The sequence below is a fragment of the Panthera onca genome, chromosome B4, assembly GCF_046562875.1.
Source record: "Panthera onca isolate mPanOnc1 chromosome B4, mPanOnc1 haplotype 2, whole genome shotgun sequence".
NCBI lineage: Eukaryota > Metazoa > Chordata > Mammalia > Carnivora > Felidae > Panthera > Panthera onca.
Genome location: NC_138345.1, coordinates 102,335,120 through 102,354,588, shown reverse-complemented (window position 1 = coordinate 102,354,588; position 19,469 = coordinate 102,335,120). Strand labels below are relative to the sequence as shown.

At 34.7% G+C, this 19,469-nt stretch overlaps 1 protein-coding gene across 3 annotated transcripts in view; it reads left to right on the top strand.

Annotated features, from left to right (window-relative positions):
- PAWR (pro-apoptotic WT1 regulator) overlaps positions 1-18,576 on the top strand; it is a 137,129-nt gene extending 118,553 nt beyond the window's left edge. Inside the window, exons 5-8 of one of the 3 annotated variants that reach the window (XR_009617123.3) lie at positions 765-869; positions 2,975-3,057; positions 17,547-17,756; positions 18,391-18,576. Coding sequence is in view for 2 of the 3 variants with exons in the window: in XM_060656884.3 (XP_060512867.1) it covers positions 765-869; positions 2,975-3,057; positions 17,547-17,565 (207 nt within the window). In the remaining variant the exon portion in view is untranslated. Of the gene's footprint in view, positions 1-764; positions 870-2,974; positions 5,564-17,546; positions 17,936-18,390 lie in introns of those variants that run through there. The other 2 variants (XM_060656884.3, XM_060656885.3) reach the window with 2 other exon arrangements.
- Positions 18,577-19,469: the final 893 nt, after the last annotated feature.

Here is a 19,469-nt window from a genome sequence, read left to right as displayed (position 1 = left end):
GAGGTTCAGAGAGAGAGGGAGACACAGATTCTGAAACAGGCTCCAGGCTCTGAGCTGTCAGCACAGAGCCCGACGCAGGGCTCGAACTCACAGACCGTGAGATCATGACCTGAGCTGAAGTCGGACGCTTAACCGACTGAGCCACCCAGGCGCCCCCATCTCCTTTTCTTAAACTTTGTATTTTGGGGGCTCCTGGGTAGCTCATTTGGTTAAGCCTCTGACTTCAGTTCAGGTCATGATCTCATGGTTCATGAGTTCGAGCCCCACATCTGGCTCTGCACTGACACCTCGGAGCCTGGAGCCTGCTTTGGAGTCTGTCTCCCTGTCTTTCTGCCCCTCCCCAGCTCACACTCTGTCTGTCTCTCTCTTAAAAATAAAATAAACAATAAAAAAAATTTTGAAATCCCTGTATTTCAAATAAAAAGCTTGAATTTCCTCAAACAGGATGTTATCCATTAAAAAAAATAAGGTATTTCATTACTAAGGGTGGTGATAAACTAAAGAGGGTAAGTCATTGGGTTATTAGTATGTGTTAAAGAATTGTGTAAATATAGATTTAATCAGAAATATACAACTCCTGTATTCCTCTCATTCTTTGGGTCTTTCCTGGATGGGTTATTCCCTCCCTTAGCAAGTGACTTAAGAAATGCGTTGGAAATCTTCATATATCTAAGGTACTTCATCAGATGTGGCAGATAGATGTCATTTAAGGTTAAAAGCAACCAGTTACTTCCCAATTAATGCTTTGTAATTGTATCTACCAGGAAGTAGTAAGAGAAAGACAAGAAAACTTAAGACTTGTGAGACTAATGCAAGATAAAGAGGAAATGATTGGAAAACTCAAGGAAGAAATTGATTTGTTAAATAGAGTGAGTATTCACACGTTTCACTTGTATGGTTTCTTTTTTATTTTTCCCGGCAATTGGGTGAAAATACATATATATGAAAAGATTACTTAAATTCATTATTTTAATAATGAAATGGTAATTTGTGGTAATAAGAACCATCATTTCATTCTATAAGTGGATTTCCTCTGGCCAGTTATCAGTTGTATTCAGTTAATGCTATTCTTTGGGTGATGGACTGATGAACAGATTTGTTCAGTGTTTTGTTAGTCTGGAGGTGAGAGGCTTGGTCACCACCACACATCAAAAAGGGTGTTGGCACATAGTTGCCTCAGTGAAGAATTAAACTTGCTACTTTCTTGACATAGAAACTCCAGATGTCTTTGTGTATATTTTCACCACCTTTTCCCTCCAGTTATATAGAGGTATCTCTTACTTTAGGTTTAGGGTTACCTCAAGGTCTCGATTAGTGCTGTTTGTTGCTTTTTCTTGTTTTCAGCCCTAGAATTTACTTTTTGCTTAAGAATCAGGTATTACTGCTAGGCCATACTTAGGTAATGGTGATGAGAAGAGATACCAATGTTTTGCATTTTGGAAAGCTTTAGGTAAGATGGAGGAAAGAAATAGGTTTGCTTCAGGGAAAAAAGGAATAGATTCCTAATCAGTCTGAACTCTAACAATGAAAGAAGAGAAACTAAAGACGCTTCATTATGTGCAGACCCATTCTAATAAAGCTCTGAGGCATTAACTACAGGTGGTAGATGAGGACACTGAGAAACTTGAGTTTAACTTGCTCAAGGTCATATGTGGTGATCACATAGTAATCAGCTAAGACAGTATTTGACAGCAGGTATCCCATATTCCTAATTCTAAGTAAGCTCTTCCATTCTTGTAGATAGCCTTTCATCTTGGCTTAGAACACAGGCGGTCCTCTGTTGGTTTTGGAATATGACTTAATAAAATGTGAAAATATTTTTGATGTCTGTGTGTATTAGCATTTTCTTAGGCACTATGTACATTAGAATAATTAAAACACCTGCTCTTCAGAGTTTATAATCTAGTAATACAGAAATGTATTTTATTATTTAATTCTAAATTTTAAGCAGGTCTCAGTTGTAGTGATTTTGTGAATCCTGTATATTTATTGTTGTTTTCAACAGTTAAGGTTCCCAATATCATTCATTTAGTTTGTGAGTAAATACAGATTCTGTTTTTGCTCATTTTAAAATCATTTACCTAATTGTCCAAAGGCAGTATACTGGATATCAGAGTGCTGCTATTCAGTAGCACATTTATAGTTTAAATTGATGGCTCCAAGTTTTAGATTTTTGAATTAGAAGGATAAATCTAAAAATATGTGCCTTTATGACCATCAGTAAACATTCTGCCTTGAAAAAGTTTCTTCTCATTAAAACTTGGAATTATCTTTATATTTACCAAATTTGTTGTATACCTGGGTACTAGGATTAATATAGGGAACATAGACCTGGAATCATATAACTTTAAAACTTGAGAGTGATTAGTTTACTGGCTTTCATTTTTTTTTAAGCTCTAAAACCTTTCCTCAAACAAAATATAGAGAAGCCTAAGCTGAATTGAATCAGATCAACTGTATATGCTCCAGAGCTCCTTTTCTGTATGCCTTCCTTCTGTCGCTTCCCCAGATTCCCACCCCACAAGAGACATCCTTGTTAAAGATTGTACAAGATGATAGGAGTACATTCAGAACTTGTACCTCAATCATCTTCTACTTCATTTGACACAGGCTGCAGTTTGAAGCCCTGAACCTCATATTGCCCACACATGTATTGTGTTCAGCCCTCAATTTGGGGGAAGGGGAGATAGGTTAAGATTCACAGCTAAAGAATCCTGATTTTTGGCTTCTCTTGAAAAACTGAAAAATCTGGCAAGAGATGATGCATGTTATCATGATAATAATGAGGAATTGAGTAGTGGGTGCTGCCGTCAGGTGGGGCATATTCCATCTAAAGTGGTTTTCAGAACTTACCCTTCTTTCCAAATTAAATGCTTGTGTGAATTTTCTTTGTATTTTTAAGTGTTTTTATCACTTTAGAATATTTTTAAGTATTTAAAAACTCATATTTTATTTTTTTTCTTGTTTCCTTAAGGACCTAGATGACATAGAAGATGAAAATGAACAACTAAAGCAAGAAAATAAAACTCTTTTGAAAGTTGTTGGTCAGCTAACAAGGTAGAAGATTCAAGTCCCAGTGTGGAAAAAATATTTTAGAACTACTGATTGAATGTTATGGTTAATGCTAGGATAATATTCCTATGCTGCAATACATTAAGTATGTATATTTATTTCTAGAAAACAGTGGATGTTTATTTTCAAGATACTTCTTTTTCATTATTTCATAAGAGTATCAACCTTCAATTTCACAATTCAGTAACATCTTTCAGTTATTAAAATGGCAGGTTATGCCTCTTTTGGTTTTGTGTGGTATTCAAATAATATATGGTATAAAGTCACAACCATTTGAAAAATTTTATCTATGGTAGTGTATTTTCTCCCTGAAGGAATATACATGGTCTTTGTTTACATGAATTCACATACTTTTGGGGAGTTACCTGCAAATGCCTTATTACTGATGTGTGCAAACTTTTATGTGTTGTTGATTCACTCAGAAACTCATTTCTACTGTCATTTGTTCTTTCAACTTATTTTCAGCAATTTAGAGAGTGTCACACCGTTTTGTGTAACGGTCATCTTTAAAAAGGAAAGCTGTTAGGAAAAGTCACTTAATACCATGACTAGTTGGCTAAAGAAAAATATTAGAGAATACTTGAATTGTGCTGCAGTACATTAAAATATACAGTTTTGTATCTGAATGTTGAAAACAAATTTAAATCACTTCTGAAAAACATACAATTTTATAATTTCATTATAAAATTTCTTGGGTAGGTCCTACCTTTTTTATTATTTCAAGGTTTATAAGTGAACATGGGATATTAAAAAGTTGTTTATTCATCAGTCCTGGAGAGTGTGTACAATTTCAATGTATAAAAAATAATCCATATTTTTAATTATCATTTGCATTAAATAAAAACCAAAATATTTATCCACAAAAACATTTATACTTATATTTACAAAACAGTACATAAACAAAAATAGTACCAAAATACTTTCCTTATTTCTAACTTGGAGAATAATAACACTGTGATACAGTGGTCTCATGTGAAAGAATTATTCCCCTACCTCAAATTTAAGGGATTTTCTTTCCAACATTGGATTTTTAAAAACAATTTTTAAAAATTTTGAAGAATTACACAAATTTTCTATTAAATATTATTAATGTTTAGAGTTGTTTTATATTATATTTTCATGCTGAGTAAGGAAACCCCCTCTTTTACAATATGTTAACATTAAGAAATGTCTGTCTGATAGTTGAATTGTAAACCGTATACAGATAATCCTTTTGTCCAGTTAAACATAGTAAAACCCATTTTGGGTACCCTGCTGACTCTTTTTCTTCACTTGCCAATTTCCTTCATTATTGACTATTAGAAAAATAGGGAAGTGAAACAGTTGGACCAAATGTAGAGTAAATTTTGAATTTTAAAACTCCTTGTGGTTAGTTAGATTGGCTTCTCACTTGAGAAGTTTCAACCTTGGCTAATCATCAGGATCACTTGGGTTGCTTACAAAGAATTCCCTGGCTGTAATTTCTAGCTAGATTTAGGTTGAGAGCCTGGACAGAATTTTTAAAGCTTACCATCTGATGATTCTGATCATAACCTAGGTTTGGAAATAGCTGCTGTCTATATCCTCCTATATCTTCCATTGATACCCTAGAATTAATGTATGTTAGCTACTAGCATTTTGTTTCCTTTTAGTTTATTTAATAATTTATCTGGCCCCTGGGGAAGTTTTCATATGTCTATATATATTTACCAAAAAGGTCAATGTTAGATTACCAAACTTGATATAGTTGCAGAATTACTACGTAAGGACATCATTTTGGAGAACATTACCCAGCCTGGGAACAGCCACCTGCAGCCCACGTGTCACAGTGGTACGCCAGGCTCAGTCACTGCCTTGGCTGTGAGGCACGCTCCTCTCCCTTCAGTTACCCTTCGGTATGTGGCAGAAATACTGGTATTACCTAGTTTTGCATCGAAGTTTTGGGTGTTGTGAAAATGCTGTCAGTATCACCGTAAAATATATTAGTGTGCTGGTTTTTCAGTAAATTATTTTAAATTTCTATTTAGTCCATATGTAAGTAAAGGAATATTTCATTTTCCTTTTTAAACTTATACCAGTTATTGATGTTTTTAAAGAGTGAGGTATTTTAAAAATTTTCCTTCAGTTTATTAGGAAAAATTCCAACAATGATATTTTACATAATGGTACCTAGTACAGGAGCCTAACAGCTTAGGCAAAGCAATTCACATGCAGTCCTTCCCCCTGTTCTTAAAATGTTTATTTATATCACACATAGATTTTTACACTGAATAGTGAAAAATTAAGTAGGATCTGCTATAATTTCCTTTTAAAATTTATAAAAAGCATTGAGATTAAAAAAAAAGCATTGAGATTTTAAAAAGGTTAACTTTAAATACATGTGCACTACTTTAGAAAACTTGGCTGTTGACAATAAAGTGCTAGTATGTGAAATTATTAGTTCCATTCAGAAATTATATTTCTTCTATTTCCTGGGAATTTATGGCATAATAAAGCATATTCAAAGTTTTAATGTGTTTATGATCTTATTTTCAAAACAGTAAGTTTATTAACTAAAATAAACATGACTTATCTCCCTGATTTCTGACATGTATTAAGGCTTACAAAGTAATCTCCATTTCATTCTTCTAGAATTGTCATTAATTTTATTGCACTACAGTTGCCTTTAGAGGGGAAAAGGGTGGCATTTTGTGTATTTCTAAGGGAATTTACTAAATCTAGAGATTAGCACTGTTACACCGGCTCAAACAGTTTAAAACATAGAAAATTAGGTATTGGGGCAGATACATGAATCAATGTATTCTTTTTATTTTAAAGTAACTTTTTAATTGTGGTTATTAAAGCAATGTATTCTTAAGGTGAAAAACCTACCTCATTTATAAGTCGCTTATAGTTTCACAGTTAATCTGGATTTTTATAATTAGAAATTAAAATGTAACATTTGAGTCCATTAATACTTTGTTGAAAACAATGCAAGTCAGTATAATAGACATGCCCATATGTTCAACATTGTAATACGAAACAGGAAAGACTTTGGGTTTGATCATTGATCTGGTGTTCTAGACAATAGTCATATGTACAGTGATAGTCCTCTTTTATCTTTTTTATAGTTTTATAATATTGAGTCAGTGCTTAATAAGTTCCATGCAGTATTGGCCCTTAATAACTGTTCATGGTTTTGTTAATAGCCTGTTACAAGATTCAGGCATATATTTTCGCTTTGTAGTAAAAGAAACCAACACACCAGCTTTTCATTGGGAGCAGTAGTAAGTGAGAAAGAACTAGCATTCAGGAATCAGAACTTTAAAATAACATGTCAAAGTCAGCACTAAACATTCTTCTATTGTATCTAAACCATTCCTAATATGTAACAGTAAGCTTGACTTCCTTTGCTTTGGAACTGTGCTCACTCTCTTAAGGAAAGGGCATCCCATCAACCAGCATTGTAATTTGTGTTACTTGTCTGAGAACTAGTGCCACTTTTGTTGTTCTGTTAAACTGAAAGCATAATACCAATAGACAACAAACGTCTTGCTCATCAGGTGCCTTCCCGCCTTTTGTTAAATTTCTCATTGATGTATAGAAGTTAGTTGTTTCTTTCTCAGTATTAAGACTTGAAAAACTACCCAAGAAAACCTGAGCCCATATTGTTTTTGTTTTTGTTTTTGTTTTTGTTTTATTTTACTTAGCTGGATTGTTACAGCATGTTAAAATCATATCCCCATTCTAAAAATAATTACGTGTGAGTATGCGAGAGGACTATGGATGAGGAGTATAAATACATTAAATTTTCATATCTGTTCTTCTGGCAAGTATTTAGTAGTCCACTAGGTATATCATTATAGTTATTATAGAGGTTTTTTAAAAAGGGACATGGACCAGCCTTTCCATTTAGCAGTGTACAATCTATGTAGTATGTGTCAATAGCACAAAATACAATCTTAATTAGCATTAGTTGGTCTAATCTAAATAGTTAATTCAAAAGTGTATTTTTGGTATTAATTATCTAGCCATTGTCTTTTAGGTCTAGTAATAGGTACCATTTAATTTGCTGCAGCATTTACTGAATGGTGGATTGGAAGACCTGATGTATATTGGGAAGTATCTTACCATATTTCATTTAGGTAATTGTGCTTTATGAAAAGAACATTGTTAAGGAATTTATAGCAGTAATAAAGTAGAAACAGTTCAGTGCATTTCAGATACACCAACCTGTTAATGGTATGCTCTCTATACATTATTGATTACTGGTTGTTTTAAGACATTTACATCTAACAGTTCACATACAGGCACATACTATTTTGGTAATAATAGAATGTTAGTGATGATCACTCGATGGACACCGATTATGTGCCTGTTTTGTCTTGAATCTCTCTCTAGATGCCTAATAGATGTATATTACCTTTTTTGGTGAATTTTTTTTTTTTTTTTTTTTTTTTTCCCAACGTTTTTTTATTTTTATTTTTGGGACAGAGAGAGACAGAGCATGAACGGGGGAGGGGCAGAGGGAGAGGGAGACACAGAATCGGAAACAGGCTCCAGGCTCCGAGCCATCAGCCCAGAGCCTGACGCGGGGCTCGAACTCACGGACCGCGAGATCGTGACCTGGCTGAAGTCGGACGCTTAACCGACTGCGCCACCCAGGCGCCCCGGTGAATTTTTTTTTGACAGATCTGCCTATTTTATTCAGGGTTTTTATTATGTTTTTCTTCTAAGTTTAAGTATCAGATGGCTGTTATTATCAGCAAAAACCATAAGAAAACTAAAATTTATTGTTTCGTTGAAAAATCAGTTAATTCAGGTAATTAAACATTTGAGGAAAACACCTGGATAATTTATTGACCGCATTAATACTGTGTAGGGAGCTTTCATAATTCCCATTGCATAGGTTTTGTTATGGAGTAGTCAACGATATAGATTCATTCTTAAATACTCAATGAAAAAATAAATTTTCATTTATTTTTCAACACTAATTATGTTTTTATTCCTGAACTATCAGTAAAACTCTGACCATCAGTTTTATTTTTGAAGTTAAGGGATAATGCAAATATTCTAATTAACTTGTGTACCTCTTACCGAAAGAGTATGCAGTACTTTTAAATCTTTAGTATATATTATTATAGAAAGAATAATGTTTTAAAAAACAAAAATGCAGTGTTGATAAGATCTGTATACATTAATGGTTGGACTTCTTGAATAAGTGAGGAAGTGTACAAATGTTCAATCTGATTGAAAATTTTTAGTTGTGTTTTAAAACTACACGAATAATTCCTTAATTCAAAATTGGAGCTGTTCCCAACTAAATCTGATGGTGTTCAAAGAATTTCAGGCCCTTCATAGTTTGAAAAAGATAAGTAGGGGTCTGGGAATGTAAAAATCTGGTCTTTGTTTTTTGAGTAAATGGTTTACATAACCTTTTGCTAATGTGTCATTCTTCATACACCTGCACAAGCTAATCAGTCTTCTTTACTTCTAGAACTCTAAATTAATCTTGTCAGTAATGTCATACATGCCTAACAAGTGAACAAGCATCCTTCAGTCAGACTGTTTAGATAATGTCTCAAGTCCTTATATAAGAACCTACTCCATTAGCAAGCCTATTGAAAAAATTTGCAAGACCTTTTAGTCTTAATTGTATCTGAAAGCCTTATCTTAGACTTCATCAAATTCCTATTTTTTTTCTTCTGGATTCACTCTGTGCATACACACAATTCTGTCAGTAGCTGTATACTACCAATATACTAATCTCATGTGTCTGGTTTTTCTTTTCACCTCTACAAGAGGTTAGTTACCTTTTCTTCCTGGCCAACTTCTTGGAAAGAATTTATATGATGTTGGACCTTCATGTTAAAGAGATAGGACTGGTTATAATATCCTTTATAATCCATTTTATTTTGATATCTAACCAGATAACGTTGAAAAGGAAGCTAGAAGGCAAAACTTCCCTTTTAATACTGGACAAAATGCAAAATGCACAGTTTTATTCTTCACTTTCAAAAAACTTGTGTGGCTGAATAAAGATGCATTTAATAAAGGAAGAAACTACCTACTTGATATCATAGATGAGAGATATGAAAAAATTAATATGAACCAGTTAGTAAAAGTAGATTGGACTTTGACTTTACACATGTGAAAGAAAAGCAAAATAAGAATTTTGTGTTATTCACATTAAAATGTGCAGAATTATTCAGTATAAGTTATAGTCTTAACACATATATAAGCAGTTGCTTTTCTGTTTAGACATATCATGGGACATGAAATCCACAGCCTTTATGTTACAGGTTTATATCTAGAGAAATATTTGCATTCCTTTAAAATGTGAACTATTTACTGTGGTTAAACAAAGGTACATGATGTCATCTGTGGACATCTTGGCCTTATGGAAACAAATTATTAAGAAAAATTAATAGGCATCTGATTTATCATTCTTGTAGTACAGGAGTGTAACCAAAGCTATCAGAGCCATAGGAAATTCCATTTTCTTTTAAGAACCTGAAAATCACTTTTGGTAAAAATGCATTTGTTTGATATGTAGTGTTAAAGATAGTCGGAAAATTACTAGTTTTCCATAGAAAATTGAAAGACTCATGTGTGGATGATTTGGTTAACTGAATGAGCCACCCAGGTGCCCCATGTGTGGATGATTTGGAACAATGAACAACATCAATAATTTAAAGTAAAATTATGCCAGTAACTGTCACATTAACCGCACTCTTTAAAGTGAATCAGTGAAAATTGTAATGGGATGAGTGAATGGACATTTTGGAAATGCTAAATGATTGTCATAGGGGGCCTAAAAGTGCCTTTTGTTTCTTGCAGCTCCTGTAAGATCAGTGTATGGCTTAAGGCTTAAGAGGTTCTGCTAAGCATAGTGACTCACTTAGTTAACAATTTGAGCACAACTGTAACCCTAATGTAGTATAGCACAAGAACATTAAATAATTAGTAATTCAGTAGCTGTGTTTGCCAGGCATTGTGTTAAGTGCTGTGATGCTTTTTTATTCACTTCTTTAAAACTTGTGCAAGCTACAGATTGGGAAGAGTAATTTGCTCAAAGCCACAAAGCAGTGCTTTGTGCTTATGCTGTGATATATTCACTTTTAAGATGTAATCATTGTCCTATTAAATACTAATAATTCTCAAAGTGTGGTCCCCATACTAGTAGTATTGGCTTCACTTAGAAACCTATTAGAAAGAGAAACTCCCGACACCTGAATGAGGTGAGGCTCGGCAATCTATGTTTTAACAGGCCCTTCAGGTAATTCTGATGCAGGTCAAAGCTTGTAGATTTGCATTGCACATTTCTATTTTTAAATAAAGATCTGGGGGTTTCTTTTTGGACAGTGTATAAATAATATAACATGAACTTGTAAAAAAAAAAAAAAAAAAAAAAGGAATCTTTTCATTGTTGCTTATATTGCAAAAGACTGTATCAGGAAAAGCCCCAGCATGGATACTGGCAGCTTGACATCACTACATTAGTTTAGTGTTATCTCTGGAACTCAAATGGATTCTTAAGTCCAAGAGACTGTGGAATGAAATCTTTGTTTTACTGTGTTAAGCTCGATCTCTGTTATTGTCTAAAGGTTTTTGGTAACAATAATGCATTTTTTTTCAAATTTTAAAACTTTATTGGAATAAATAAATGTATGTTTCATCACTTACAGTTTTGCTTTTGTTGGTTTTGTCTTTTTTTTTTTTCTCCATGTGTGGACCCTATCGAGTGGCGTATGGGGAGGTTGAATCTTCAGAGTTTACTCTCTGTGACCTCAGAAAATCAGTAGCATTTCTAGCTAATTGATCAGTGAGGAGAAATCAAGTGTTGCATCCCAACGAGTAAAGAAAAAATTTAAAGTCTATTATGTATTAATTTCGAATCATTTTTTTCTTACATGATGAGATAGTTTATTATTTTTTAATTATTTTCTTCTGCTTTTTAAATACTTTAGAGCAATTTTAGGTTACAGAATTACTATGAAGGTAGTATGGAGAGTACTCAAATATCCCACAGCCAATTTCCCTGGTTACTAATGTTTTACATTAGTATAGTGCATTTGTCACAGTTAATGAACCAATATTGATACGTTATTATTAAAATCCATACCTGATTCAGATTTCCTTAGTTTTTCTCTCATATCTTTTCTTTGTTCCAGGATCCAATCTATGATACCCCACTACATTTAGGAGTTATGTCTCTTTATACTCCTCTTAGTTGTGACACTTTCTTAGACTTTTTGTATTTTTGATGACCTTGATAGTTTTGAGGATCACTAGTCAGGTATTTTTCATTTCTTACTATGGACATTTTCAGATATACAAAAAAGTTGAGAAAATAGTTATCCATATCTTACGAATCTTATTTTATCCCCCATTTTTTTCTTTTTTTGCTGGGGTATTTTAAAGTTAAATTTCAGGGGCGCCTGGGTGGCTCAATCGGTTGAGTGTCTTACTTTTGATTTTGGCTCAGGTCATGATCTCAGGGTCTTGGGATCAAGCCCCGTGTTGGGCTCTGCACTTAGCATGGTGCCTGCTTGGGATTCTCTCTCTCCCTTTGCTGCTCTTCCCCTCTGCTTCAACAATAAGTAAAATGAAAAAAAAAATTAAATTTCAATCATCCTATCATTTCACCTATAAATATTTGAGTATCTCTATTAGATAAGGACTTAAAAAACAACCACAGTGTTATCCCACCTAACAATTTCAATGCTATTTGAAAACACTCGTAAGTAAGCAGGAGCTAGGGGAGGTTGGGAAGACATTGGTACAGGTTTGACTACTATGAAGGAAAACAGGAAGGATGGCTGAGCAGGAAGTCTTAATCCACAGTGCAGTTCAAAAAGAGTTTTAGCAAGGTGTAAAAGTCCTCAAATCAAAGGTGCCTGTTGGTGTTCATAAAAGTAGACCCACATCTTACAGGAGTGGGCTTGACTATATATTCCTGCTCTGCTCCTTTTTTGGTGAGGAGCAGCTGTAGGAAACAGGCCTCTGTTAAACACCATGGTGGATTCAGACCTTAGCAGCTGGGACAGTCAATTACCCACCCCATATTAAGTGACTAGCAAGGCCCCTTTGCCTGGCTGCCACCATGGGTAGTACTTTGTGTTCACATTTCCCTAGATAGCTCAGAAATGCCTTTTTACTGTTAGTTCATTCAGATAAAGATTCAGTTGAGAGTCATCCACTGTATTTGATTAGTATGTCTCTTAAGTCTTTTTTAGTCTACAAATTAGACACACCTCCAATTTTTATGCCGTTTTTCAAATTGAAGAAATTAGATTATTTGCTCTATAGAATTTCCCACATTCTAGATTTGACTAATTGCATCTTTATGATGCTGTTTAACTTGCCCTGTATCCTCTCTTTTTCCTGTAAATTGTTAATTAGATGCAGAGGCTTTATTAGATTCAATTTATGTTCTTTTGGACAATAATTCATAGGTGGTGTGTACTTTCTATTGAATCACATGAGATACAATGTGTCTTTTCTCACTTTTAGTGATGTTAAGATTAACATTCAGATACTATTATTATGTAAAAAAAGTTTTTTTAATGTTTATTTTTGAGAGACAGAGACCGAGTATGAGGTGGGGAGGGCAGAGAGAGAGGGAGACACAGAATCTGAAGCAGGCTCCAGGCTCTGAGCTGTCAGCACAGAGCCTGACACATAGCTCAAACTCACGCACTGCAAGATTATGAGCTGAGCCGAAGTCAGATGCTGAACCAACTGAGCCACCCAAGTGCCCCTATCATATAGTTTTCTAATTCTATCATTCTATTTACATTAGTAGGAATTCTTAAAAGAGAAACTTTTCATTTATCAATTACTTGATTGCCCTAAAAGATGGGTAAGATCACATTGATTTTTCCCTTCATTTATTTTAATAATGAGCCACAGCTCAAACAATCTCCAAAGGTAAGTCATATGTTTGTTTATATATTTAATGTGTTTTAGTCCACTGCAGTCATTATTTTTATATCCAGATTATATCATGTGTAGCTGGTAGGAGTTTTCCAGGTTGGCTCTTGTGTCCTTTTGGTCCTTCCTTGTTTTCCAGCATAAAGTGTTCAGTCTCATCTTGTACATTCCCTTTCAGGACCCAGAATCAAGAGCTACGTTTCTTTGTAGAAAACTAAAGCTTTGATAGTCATTGAAATCATCAGATGAGGTTGTGCCTGGGTGGCTCAGTCTGTTGGGCATCTGCCTTCAGTTCAGGTCATAATCTGACGGTTCTTGAATTCGACCCCTATGTCAGGCTTTGTGCTGACAGCCCAGAGCCTGGAGCCTGCTTCAGATTCTGTGTTTCTCTCCCCCCTCCTCTGCTCATGCTCTCTGTTTCTCTCTCAAAATAAATAAACATTAAAAAGTTATCAAGTGATACAAAAACCAGAAGGCATTTATAGAGCTCTTCTTAACTGTAAAAGCTATATATGGACATTGAGACATATTCCAACTTCTACTTTTACTGGAAAATTTGAAGGAGGTGACAGAACTATACTTGTTCCTTTGCCATTTTCATTTATTTTTCTCATTTTCTATTCAAATAGGTCTTAAATGTATCTTGATATTTTTTTTTAATTTGGAAATTTAAATCTATTCATGCTTGTTGAAAATTTCAGGAGATTGATTATAGAAGTCAAGATTTTCTTTTGAGTAAAGTGTTCATATTAGAATTCAGCCACCAACTGTGTAGAAATGTATAGGTATTCATTAAGTTGGGCTTGAAAAGAGAGCTGATATAATAAGCTAAAATTCATAATAAAAAAAGGTGCGCAAATTGTGGTTTCTGCACCCCACAACATTAAAATTTGACTCAAGCTCATAGTATGGATTTTAGTAGAGACTATACATTTCCATTTCTAGTCATTCTGCATGAGGATCTATGCAGAGGTACTGGCCATTGTCAAGTCTTCACAGCAGGTTGTGAGGCAGTCCTGAGAGGAGGAGTAAGAATGTTGGATGATGGAATGCAAACTGGTACAGCCACTGGAAAATAGTATGGATGTTCTCAAAAAATTAAACATAGCACTACCCTGCAATCCAGTAATTCCACTTGTGAGTATTTACCCAAAGAACACGAAAACAATAATTTGAAAAGATCTATGCACCCCTATGTTTATTGCAGCATTATTTACAATAGCCAAAATATGGAAGCAGCCCAAGTGTCCACTGATGGATGAATGAATGAAAAAGGTGTGTGTGTGTGTGTGTGTGTGTGTGTGTGTGTGTATGGAAAACACAAGGGAATATTACTCAGCCATAAAAAACTATGAAATCTTGCCATTTTCAGTGACATGGATGGAGATAGGATAATTGAAATAAGAGAAAGACATGCCATATGATTTCAGTCATGGGATTTAAGAAACAAAATGAATGAAGGGGAAAAAAGACAAACCAAGAAACAGACTCTTTTAACTATAGAGAACAAACTGATGGTTACCAGAGGGGGGATGGGTGATATATGTGAAGGGGATTAAGAGTACATTTAATGTTGTTGGGCATTGAGTAACATATAGAATTGTTGAATCACTATCTTATACACTTGAAACTAATATAACACTGTATGTTAACTATATTAGATTTTTTAAAAGGCATCAGGTTGAGTGTTAAGTTACATGTTGCTTAATATAAGCTCCTTTACTTTTTTAAATGAAAAAAAAAGTGTTGGGTGATGGCTAGAAGCAGTTGTGAAGTTGCCCCATGACTGACTGAGCCACCAGGAGTCCTTACTATTGCTTAGAATAAAGCCCAGCTGCTGTCAGCCATCACCTGGGGGACCATGTAATAATACTGGCAAATGATTTTCTCCATTCCTGCCCATGCCTTCATCCGGAAAGAAGGATCCATTCCTTTATTCCAGATTATGGAAACCAACTATAACCTAAATTCTTGTATTTTGTATCTTGCATTGGTTCACAAATACTTAATGCATACTATTTTGTGTTAGTCTTTGTACTAAGTACAAAGGACATTGCAGTGAAAAAAATTGTAGCCTACACCATTCTATTCTTTATTGCCCAATAAAAAAGTTGACACAGGGTTGAAGAGTGCTGCTTTTAGAATGTCCTTTGGACTTTTACAAAAGATGAGAATTGAAATTCACTTATCTTTTGAGCCTCAATACATGTCATGGGGCTATCTAGTTTATGTTATCAAAATCATGCTTATAAATCTAATGTTTGGGAAAGATTTATTCCCTTAATCTTGAAAAAATTGAGAGTGTGGATATTGAGCATAAATTCATATTTTCATTAATTTGTTAGATGAATTTTAGTTTTGCCCCTAAATCATGTCTTCAGTGGCCGATGATAGTAAGTCTTCGGTGGGAGTCAGGGCCCCACGTTTTCTAGTATCTTCTGGCCATCTGAACCATTTGTAATTTGGAAATTACATATTCATAGTTTATATGTTAAATCTTATATTGAATTTCAAATATCTGTGTTTTTATAGCTCATAAAATTCCCAAAGTCACCCATGGTTAGATAAAACTTTCTTCCTGGGTTTTACTTTTTTTCTGAGCTTTGTGATTGAGTAAGTACGGTGTACTTTATAGGCTGTTGTTGTCTAGTTACTTGAGAAACACTCCCCCTGTGGTGAAATCATCCATTCACCACCTCCCCCCCCCCCTTTTTTTTAATTGGTCAGGACACTTTTATCCATTTCCTGTTATTCGTGCCTAAAGATTTATTTCATTTGGAAAGGATATATGTGGGGGGATTAGATCCAATTTTGAGGATTTACCCCTGGTTGACTTACAGAGTAGCATTAGTCTTTTATAACTGAGATTAAAAAAAAAAAAACTCTTAAAAATAACATATTGGTAAGAGCTGTTTCTCTTTCCCAGGCTACTTGAGGAGGTTCTCTTACTTGGTCTCAAGTGGGTTTATAACATCTTCCTCACTAACTTTTTGTTTTTTAAAGATTTTAAGTAATCTGTATATCCAACGTGGGGCTCAAATTTACAACCCCAAGATCAAGAGTCACATGTTCCACCAACCGAGCCAGCCAGGTGCCCCCTTGCCGAACTTTTAAAAAACTGATTGTCTCTGTGCAGATGAGGAAGTAAGACTAAGAGGAGCATGTTATTTACCCTGATGTCGTGTCACGTGGCAGTAGAAGTGGAATCATACTTTGCTGGTACCTGAAAACAGGTGCCTGACTACTGCTAAGATTAGTCTGTGACACAGGTCTGTTTCGGGGGAAGGTTAGAGATTACAAAATACTAATTTCTAAATTAGAAAGTTATAAAACTTATTTTTTGATAGCAGAAATTAACTTTTTCATTTTATCCTTGCCTCTTTAGAACATGATTTCAAGTCAGTGTTACATTGTTCAGTGAAGCATTGTTTCTTTAAGTGTGATAGTTCCTCTACTCCTACATCAGAGTCACCTGGAGTCTACAGGAATACTCAGATGAATCAGATGTCTCTGTCCTCAAAAAGCTTACATATGGTTAAAGAATAGAATCTATACAAGCAAAAGAGGAGTGAGAGATTAAATTCTTCAAGGACTAGGATAAACTTCTTTAGGACCTAGCATTTGAAGCAAACTTTGAAGGAGCTGAGGGAGGGTTAGTATTTGTCATAGGAATATTTAGCAATAGTTATTCATCATCTGCTGAGTCATGGTACTACAGCCGAGGGCTGCATCTAATGTTCTTTGTATACACACTAATTTGGAAGTCACAGCTTCCAAATTAGACCCACCTGACCACTAGTTTTCAAGTTCAGACCTACTTGAATTCAGATCCTGGTTGTACCACTATTAGCTGTGTGACCTTGAACGAGTTCCTTTATAATTTCACCATCTGCAACAAGGACAAAATAGTGCCTAACTTAGTTGGGTCATTGTGAAGAATAAATGAGATGATGCATGTAAAATGTGTGATACAACACCTGTTCATAGCTATGATGGGAAAAGAATTAAAATGAAGGTAACTCTTACAGTGTGATTTATACCAGTGAAGAAACATTGTAACAGTTAATCTTTCCTGAAATTGGGGGGAAAAAAGGCTATCAGGAAGTTCTGGATAAGCAATAAAACTACCATCTGGTTTTAGATTTCTGCTTTTCTAGGGTGGCTGTCCTTAGAAGTCCAAATGAGGCAAGTCAGAATTCTGTCCTAAACTAGAATGCAGGATGTGCTGATTCAAATGTAATGTAATCTATATCCCCTGCTAAATGTAACTGTTGAAGGAATATTGAACAGTCTTGGATAAAGAAAAATATCTTTTAGAAATAAAGAGCTTCTTGAGTTAGTTTATTTGAGAGGCTCTAAGTATTTCTCAGGTCTCTCTTCTCTCTAAATCCCCAGCCTCAGCTTGGGCCTGTTTTCCTACTAAGAATTGTCTCTGCATGGACTCCTGAACAAACATATTCCAGGGCAGTGTCATTAACCAAGCTGATATGGGAACTAAACAAACAGGGTGAATCAGCTTGAATTCATGAAGGTTGGCAACAAGTCAATTTCTTTCTCTACCTCTCCACTTGTTTTTTCAGTGTACCTGATTACCAGTGACCGGTGTGTCCTGATAAGAGAACAGGAAGCATATCAAAGCAAGAGGTTGTTTATCTACTGACCCTCCTGGAGAACAAGAAGCATTTTTTCTTGATTTGGATATGTGTACTATAAGACAGCAAAACAGAGGATGGCAGTTCTAGGTGTTAGCACTAGGGATGATTTTTTAATCACGGCAGAATGCCACAGAGGTATTTAAAACATTTTTCCTTTTGAATTGCACAAGTTGGAAAGTAATGTTTGTCCTCTGGCCTAAAAAAAGAGTCTTAACTGGAATGTGGATATTTTATTGTCCAATTATACGTATATTAACTTGAAATTGTACACAGTCTAATTCCTTTCGTGTTTTTTAGATATTGGATTTTATACTTGTGTGTTCTTAGATCTTACATATCTGATTAATATCTCTCTAGTAAGACAATACCTTGCTCAGCTTAATCATAGGTAATTTACTTGTCATGTGACATTTGTAGAGTATAAGAAAGTTTAATCTATTTTAATAAAGTTCAGAAGTAGGAACTTTTCTCTCCCATGAGTGAGATTAATGAGAAACATTAAGGCAAGCAATTATGCTTTTTTCAACTAAAAATATTTGGGACTTCAGTTTAAATTGGTGGGGGTTACCAAAGGTAATATGGTTTTAAGGAGGTAGTTGGATTTTCTTAACATCTTAAAAGTGGCCAACTAAGCCACCACACAGAGAAAGATTGAAAGGAATTTCAAAAATATATATTCCCCATTGAAAAAAAGTAAAAAGCCATCCCTAAAATAGTGAAGTGCTGCTATATCTAGAAATAAAACTAGGACGTCCCTTTTCTCTTCTAGATTTGCACCCTTTCCGAGGGCTACTCTGGACTCCATTGGTAGGGGAAGCTTTTCCAGGACTGTCCTCTAACGGTACAGAAATAATTGGCATTTGCTGTCTGTGTGCATTTTCCTTTTGAAAAAGCCCATAGGAGGTTTTCAAATACTTGTTTGAATAAGTAAATAAAAGAAACAACGAAGGAGTGAATGAGAGACCTTGGTTGCTACTTTAGCCTAACCCTGAGTCTTACTTATTACACGTTTTGTGACTGTTAGGAAGTACTTTACCCATGGCTTTGTTTCCTTGTCTACAAAGTGGAGTTAATAACACCTACCACATAAAGTACTTAATAAATGTTTGAGTATCTGAATTAATCACTGGGTCCAGTTCAGATACACTGACTGAGTCCCGTTTTCTGGGGTCTGGCGATTTGCCCTTTTAACAAAATCTGTTGGTGATTCTTATGCATCCAAAGTTTGAAAAACACTCATTTAAACTGTACTATTTATTGGGTAGGGTACTATGATAGATGTCCAAGGCAGTATAAAAACGAATCAAATGGTCTCTGTCTTCGATAAATTTACATACGGTTAAAGGATAGACATAATGTAAATAAAGCACAGAGGAAGGAGAGATTAATCCTCTTAAGGGATTGGTAAAACTTCTTAAGGATCTAGCATTTGTAAGGATTAAGTAAGAATTTTAAAAAATGCCTGGATCAATGTATGTCGCGTGGTAAATGCGTAACTTGGTATTATTATTTCCACATATGCTTTGTCTATATAGTCCATTCCTTTCTTCCTAGTCTATAAGGACTGTGTCTATATTTTCGATAGATCTCCCCCATTCAATTTATAAATTATTTTGGATGACTATACTGCCTTTTCTGAATGATTTTCATGATTTTTTACTGTTTTTTGGCAGGTGTTTTTCTTTCTCTTACTAAAACCACCTTGTGTACTTTCTCATTTCCATTTTATGACCCTATGAAAAAATTTTCACGAAAATGAAATTTAATTGCACTCACATTGTACCTTGCTGTATATCCTGAGACGACTCATATGCTTTAAGAAAATTCGCGTCCTAAACTGTAGAAAAG